General features: G+C 37.8%; 1 protein-coding gene across 1 annotated transcript in view; it reads right to left on the minus strand.

The window, feature by feature from the left end:
- Window positions 1-12: 12 nt before the first annotated feature.
- Window positions 13-7,900, minus strand: part of LOC105003156 (SWI/SNF-related matrix-associated actin-dependent regulator of chromatin subfamily A containing DEAD/H box 1-like) — a gene marked incomplete at its 3' end in the record, with an annotated part of 61,901 nt that continues 54,013 nt past the window's right edge. Inside the window, exons 7-9 of the mRNA XM_010860140.1 lie at window positions 2,768-2,869; window positions 1,704-1,785; window positions 13-416 (exon numbers count right to left, since the gene is read on the minus strand). Coding sequence (XP_010858442.1) covers window positions 13-416; window positions 1,704-1,785; window positions 2,768-2,869 — 588 coding nt within the window. The remainder of the gene's footprint in view (window positions 417-1,703; window positions 1,786-2,767; window positions 2,870-7,900) is intronic.

Genomic DNA, 7,900 nt, shown 5'->3' on the forward strand with positions numbered 1-7,900 from the left:
GGGGGAAAAAAAATGTAGCCTTACCAGAGCTTCCCAACTATTAAAGGGCCGGAGTTCTGTTATCTTCTGAGCCTTTTTCTGAGAACACTGAGGAATCAAAGTAAGTTCACCGATTGAAGCATCTTGAAGGAAGTGAAGGATTTTACCTTTATAGCCATCCTCCATCACTTCTTCACCACTACTATAGTCCTCGTCTAGCGAACTACCGACATCAGAACCTGAATCATATTCAGAGTCTTCAATAACTCTTTTAGGATTAAATACATTTTTTTTACGTTTCTTGTTAAAACCATTTTGTGGTTTCATGGAACATTTCTGTTTCAGTTTTGTTTTAGCTGCATTTTTAGGATAATTTTGACTTCTTGAAGAAACCTCTTTTCCATTTGGAAACTCACTCGGTGAAGCATATTGCATATCTAAGTACAAAGAAAGACAAAAATAACTATATTAGAAAGATATAAATTAAATATAAAGACATAGGACTTTAAGACTTCATATAAGAAAAATATTTAAAACAGTATTCGTGTTTTTCAATACAGAATTCAATTACAATTTATTGTTACATCTTGATTTGCCTTAAAGAGAAATAATGAAGTAGAATATGAAATTATACAATGATTTTAAATATTAGTTTCAAAAACAGGTGATAACTTCTTTCTTAAAATGAATTAAATATAAATCCTCATTTTCTATCAAAGATCCTGAGAATGTAAATGGCAGCTGCATATACATAAGACACCCATGATGGTATTTAGCAGCCCCATCCCCAGGCCAAAACTGATGGGTATTAGAAAAACAATGCTCATCCTAAATTAAAACTATCCATTTTATAATTAATTTTCCCATCACCCATCTCCACTATTCTAGGTTCATCTTTACTAAAAGTCATTTACATATATTATTAAAAAGCACCACTACTTTATCACTGATTAATGTATTATATTCCATGGATTTCTAAGATGTCTGTGATTGAAGGTACATTTATTTTACATACTAGTAAGAAATATGAACAATTAATCTATAATCATTGTTTTATTATCTAGAATGCTTTACTTATTCAAACAGCTTTGAGACTTGCAAATTTTCATACATTCATTTTTGTACATGTATTAAAAAATAAGAAAAATAAATTGAATTTCTTCACATTCGTAATCCTTCTCTTCTTAATCTTATTTCAGACTCAGAACTGACGATATTGGTGGCTTTCTTTTCTCCACACAATACCATTCTCTGTGCCATCAAGAGCACTTGTTGTACAGCATTACCTAAAATAATTCATTAATAAAACCTACAGCCATTGTGTTGGAATTTTAAAAAACTGGCTTTGTAATTAAGAAGAGCTAGTCTACTTGATTGCTACTTAAGAATGTTACTAAACATGTGTGGTTCAACTTCTCCCCACTATTTCTCTACCCTTAAGTTCCTAAAGTTAAAAACATTCCACAATGGGATCAGTGACTTTCTTCCATGCCTGCGACACTTACCTTGTAAGTTTCTGATATTGATGCTTTAGATATTCATGTAGTGTAGGTGAGGACATCTATCTTACAATGTTTACAAGGAATACAGGGAACTGGTTTCTAATATCTCTTGCAAGCCCATTCTCTGGTTATTAACTAATAGGTTTACTATTTTCTTACATACTACAATATAATATATTGGGAAGTATGAATTTTCTATAATAATATAGAACAGATAATTACCTTGGTCTTCTGCAAATACTTTTAAAGATTCTAAAGCCTCTGTGTACATCCATTCATGTTCCTTGAGTACTTCCCTTAATTCCTAGAAATAAGTCATTGATCTTTTTATTAAAAATCTAGAATTAATGACTTCTTGAAAAGAAAAGTTTTATACTTTAAAAAATAAATCACTTAAAAACTTAAAAGAATTCATAGCTGATGATTTCACACTTGCTTTTATGTTGCTCTTACAAATGCTTTCTGTATATACAGTTATACTTCTGTAAATATATAACAGTCTTTCTTCAAAGGGAAGGAAGCTTGACAGTTTTTGCATTTCTACTCTTGCTATGGAGTACTCTGAACACCAGAATATCAAAAAATGTTTGCTCAGTTTAACTTCAACATGCAGTTAAGCTTTTTCATAAACTGATAACTTCAAAATGTAATTTGAACATATGTAAAGAACCAGTATAGCAACAAAACTTTGTCTTTAGTTCATCAGAATTTAGCAGATGTGCGTATACCTGAATAAATCAATACAGGTATAAATGTATTCCCAATGTGAAACAAATAATGTGTTTCCAAGTACAATATGATAAAACAGAGGCTCTTTTAGTAATGGCATGCTTGGCATGGGTCTTTACTGACTCTGAAAGTATTTTTACTACCTAGCAAATAAACCAAAGATTATGGAATATCAAGGCACTAAAGTGGATTATTACACTTTAAAATTCTTTACGAAAAATCAAAGGTTGAGAATACGAAGAAAACTAAAAGAAGTTACTTGGGATTATAGATGACTTTGCATTTTATATATGAGTTGACAACTATTACTACAGTTATATTTGTTATGCTTACATGATGTTATCATTATAATGTTGATATTACAGTATCAAATAAGGCAAATAATCAAGGTAAACAAGTTATACAAATATGTTTTATAATACTGATAAACAAGAGTTAAATTAAATATAATTAGAAAAATGCAAAATCACTCTAAGCTTTTCATGCAGTTGACCTCAAAGACTATTTTGCAGTACAAACAGCACACACTGATTAAATACCTATATATGAGGACTCACCTCTTTATCAAAATTGGGAAATTCCTTTTGCAATTTCAACACAATACTTTCCTGCTTTTCCCAGTTAGTGCTAGATTCTGCAGATTCATTTGACTCTTCCCCCTAATGGGGACAAAAGAAAAGAGAACCAATTTAAGAGATCATCAGGAAAAACAGTCTTAAGACAGCCACGTTTGTATTTTGACTTGATTTGAAAGCTCTCACATTCCATCAAGAAGAATTCAAAAATGCTTTTTTTTTTGTTCATGTGAAAGTTGACAAATTTACATCTTAAGAATAAAAATATTACTGGTTTAAGATCACTCAAAGACCCTGACTACATATCTAGTAACTAGAATGATACTAAAACTAACTTGAAATAATTCAGGTATAAATATTAACTGCTGAGTCACAACATAAAAGCAACATAGTAACAAAGAAACTTATATGAAACTAAATAATATATAAATTAAACCTTAATTTGGGAGTAACTGGCTACTCACACACTATCTCTTTCCTCTGTCACTTAACTTCATTTGAAGAAACTGGTTCCACATTTAAAAGAAAAAAAAACAAGATCTCTTGGGTTCACATATAGGAGAAATCTTGTATTTTAGTCAATCTAAAAGCATCTATTTACGTTGCTAAGAACTGTACCACATGCTCTACACACAAAAGAGAAAAAATTAGTTTCATGCTTTCTCTTCTACCTCCTTTCTTGTCCAACAACAGCGCTTTTTTCTTTCATTACCTAACAGAGAAATATCTAAATTGTGAGCAATACCCCCTTCACAAACAGGAATAAGAGGAAGTTCCACTAGATAGAGATATAAAATGCTAGAGAAGTTAGGAGTAGGAAGAAGAAAACTGGACATGTTTTTTGTAATAGTAATTGGCCTGTTTGGGCTGGAGCACAGAGACTAAGAAAAAGGCTATAAGGTTGAAAAATTAAACCAGAGCTAATACTGCTTAAGGCCTAGAATGCCAAACTGAGGTCAGTCTTCATTCAGAAAGCAATGAGATTTTTGAGAAGGGGAATAATGAAACACTAATATTTGGAGAAGGCACTGAAAAGCTATCAAAAATTCATACTGCCATCCTTGCTTTACAGATGAAGACACTGAACCTCCAAGAACAATCCTTTTAAAGATCACAGATGGACAATGACCAGCTGAGGTACAAACAGAAACTTAGGTGTTTAGATCAGTGTTCTTCCATTACCAAGTACTCTTGCCTGGAAAATCTCATGGACGGAGGAGCCTGGTAGGCTGCAGTCCATGAGGTCGCAAAGAGTTGGACACTACTGAGCGACTTTACTTTGACTTTCACTTTCATGCATTAGAGAAGGAAATGGCAACCCACTCCAGTGTTATCGCCTGGAGAATCCCAGGGACAGGGGAGCCTGGTGGGCTGCCGTCTATGGGGCCGCACAGAGTCGGACATGACTGAAGTGACTTAGCAGCAGCAGCAGCAGCAAGTGTTTCCTAAACTTTAGTTATTCCCACAGCACATTCATGATTTTAAATAAGTCAAATGTTATCAAATGATGAAGGATAAACAAATCGTAATATGCATATAAAACAGAATATAACTCTGTCCTAAAAGGGAGGGGGGAAATGAAGTACTTATACCTGCTACAACATGGATGAACCTCAAAAATATTAACCTAAGTAAAAGAAGCTAGACACAAAAGGTCACATATGATTACATTTATATGAAATCCTACGACAAAAAGCCAACTGGTGGTGCCAGAGGCTAGGGGGAGAAGAGAATGGGGAGAAACTGCTTAAGATATGCAGCATGATATTACTGGGTGATAAAATATTTTGGAACTAGATAGAACTTATATTTGCAAAACATGGGGAATGTACTAAATGCCACTGAATTTTTAATGGTTAATTTTATGCTATGTGAATCTCATCTAAAGAAAAAAGTTATTTGGAAAATAGTAACCAGTCCATCCTAGAGGAAATCAGTCCTAAATATTCATTGGAAGGACTGATGCTGAAGCTGAAACTCCCAATACTTTGGCCACCTGATGCAAAGAACTGACTCATCTGAAAAGACTGGAATGATTGAAGGCGGGAGAAGGGGAAGGCGGGAGGAGAAGGGGACGACAGAGGATGAGATGGTTGGATGGCATCACCAACTCAATGGACATGAGTTTCAAATAAGCTCCGGGACTTGATGATGGACAGGGAAGCCTGGCATAGAGCAGTCCATGAGGTGGCAAAGAGCTGGACATGACTGAGTGACTGAACTAAACTATCTTTTGCGAATTAAATATATTGAAGCACATATTAAACATTCAGGAGGTTGTGTGCCTATTATTTGCTCTTTGATCTTGGACCCCACACTTCTGTCAGCTCTGCTAATCCCTGATGACTGAAAATACCTATGTAGTTCAGTGGTTATTCTGGAGCTTCACAGAAGCCAGGTGATACATGAACTCTGGGCTCAAATCATATCAGTGGGCCCAAGAGTTATGAATCAATCCTGCAGCTACACTTCTAGTTCCAGAATGTAGAGTTGGAACTGACATATTTGGCACTGGCAGAAATTCCACATCAGCTCCTTGACTGATGGAGTAAGGTCCATAGCGGTATAAAATACTAAATCTAAGGCCCTAGAACTGTCCCTCTGACAAAGTAGCAACAACCATATTACTGAAGGAATTGCAGAGATTGGTACCACCATCCCAGATCCCAATGTAATGTGCCTCCTTGGCCTATACGAAAGCGAAATGAGTCTTACAGAATTATTTTAGACTATCATACGCAAACAACAGGTGATGACCCCACATGCAGCTGCTATACCAGATGTATTTTTACTGGAGAAAATCAATGTAACTACACATTAGTCTAGCAGTAATTAAGGAAGATAAGAAGAAGCTATTTTCACCTGGGCAGGGTAAGTGATGAAGGTGCAGGGTAAGTGATGAATACACCTTCGTGCTTTCAGGGCTATAACTCTCAACTCTCTTTCAAAAAATACTACCCAAGGACTTTGATAGTTTTGCAGAGTCCACAGTGTATCACTTTGGTCCTTTACACTGAAGACATCACGTAAGTTGGACTTAACAAGCAGGAAGTAGTGGTTGTTTTTAGATGGCCTTAGTAAGATATATGGAGAAGGCAATGGCACCCCACTCCAGTACTCTTGCCTGGGAAATCACAAGGACGGAGGAGCCTGGTAGGCTACAGTCCATGGGGTTGCTAAGGGTCGGACACGACTGAGCAATTCACTTTCACTTTTCACTTTCATGCATTGGAGAAGGAAATGGCAACCCACTCCAGTGTTCTTGCCTGGAGAATCCCAGGGACAGGGGAGCCTAGTGGGCTGCCGTCCATGGGGTCGCACAGAGTCGGACACGACTGAAGTGACTTAGCAGCAGCAGTAAGATATATGCATGCTAGAGTGGAAAATATGCTGAATGCTCAGTCTCTCAGTTATGTCTGACTCTTTGCAACTCCACAGACTACAGCCTGTCCAGGCTCCTCCGAATTTTTCAGGCAAGAACACTGAGCAGGTTGTCAAGTCCTACTCCAGGGGATCTTCCCAACCCAGGTACTGAACCATGTCTCTTGCATCTCCCAGAACTGGTAGGTGGATTTGTTACCACTGCGCCACCTGGGAAGCCTACCACCCTCAAATTCTGAGGTCCACCACTTTCATTAATTATATGGGGGTTCAACGTGAAGCATGCTGCAAATTTCACTCTGAAAAGAAAAAACAAAAGACAAATGAATGGCTGGACTTGCTGCCTCTGAGAAAAAGGTACAACACTTTAGTCGGCCTCTTGGGATGCTGGAGGCAAGGTACACTTCAGTTCAGTGTATGCTGCTCTGTTAGGAATGGGGCCTAGATTAAGAGAAGGCTCTGGCGTAGGTCCAGGATGCAACTGCCACTTGGGTTTTGCAACCAGCGAGTAGATGCAATGCTTATCAAAGAATCTGTGGCTCATGTGGATGTTGCATAAAGTCTCTGGCAATTCCCAACAGGAAAATTACAGCAGAGACCCATATGGCTTCAAAGAAAGGTCATGTCCTCTTCTGCTGACAACTACAGGCTGTTCCGCTATAACATGACACATCCATTTGCAGAAATTATTGCACCATGCAAAATCATGAAAATAAAAAGCCACTGGGCTGAGGAAAATTGTGTTAGAGGTATCACATTCAAGAACTTCATTCAGTTCAGTTCAGTTGTTCAGTCGTGTCCGACTCTTTGAGACCCCATGAATCGCAGCACGCCAGGCCTCCCTGTCCATCATCAACTCCCGGAGTTCAATGAGACTCACGTCCATCGAGTCAGTGATGCCATCCAGCCATCTCAGCCTCTGTCATCCCCTTCTCCTCCTGCCCCGAATCCCTCCCAGCATCAGAGTCTTTTCCAATGAGTCAACTCTTCACATGAGGTGGCCGAAGTACTGGAGTTCCAGCTTTAGCATCATTCCTTCCAAAGAAATCCCAGGGCTGATCGCCTTCAGAATGGACTGGTTGGATATTCTTGCAGTCCAAGGGACTTGCAAGAGTCTTCTCCAACACTCCAGTTCAAAAGCATCAATTCTTCAGCGCTCACCCTTTTTCACAGTCCAACTCTCATATCCATACATGACCACTGGAAAAACCATAGCCTTGACTAGATGGACCTTTGTTGGCGAAGTAATGTCTCTGCTTTTCAATATGCTATCTAGGTTGGTGATAACTTTCCTTCCAAGGAGTAAGCGTCTTTTAATTTCATGGCTGTAGTCACCATCTGCAGTGATTTTCGAGCCCCAAAAAATAAAGTCTGACACTGTTTCCACTGTTTCCCTATCTATTTCCCATGAAGTGATGGGACTGGATGCCATGATCTTAGTTTTCTGAATGTTGAGTTTTAAGCCAACTTTTTTACTCTCCTCTTTCACTTTCATCAAGAGGCTTTTGAGTTCCTCTTCACTTTCTGCCATAAGGGTGGTGTCATCTGCATATCTGAGGTTATTGATATTTCTCCCGGGCAATCTTGATTCCAGCTTGTGTTTCTTCCAGCCCAGCATTTCTCATGATGTACTCTGCATATAAGTTAAATAAGCAGGGTGACAATATACAACCTTGACGTACTCCTTTTCCTATTTGGAACCAGTCTGTTGTTCCATGTCCAGTTCTAACTGTT

The sequence above is a fragment of the Bison bison genome, unplaced genomic scaffold, assembly GCF_000754665.1.
Source record: "Bison bison bison isolate TAMUID 2011002044 unplaced genomic scaffold, Bison_UMD1.0 scf7180017864464, whole genome shotgun sequence".
In the NCBI taxonomy this organism is placed as follows: Eukaryota; Metazoa; Chordata; class Mammalia; order Artiodactyla; family Bovidae; genus Bison; species Bison bison.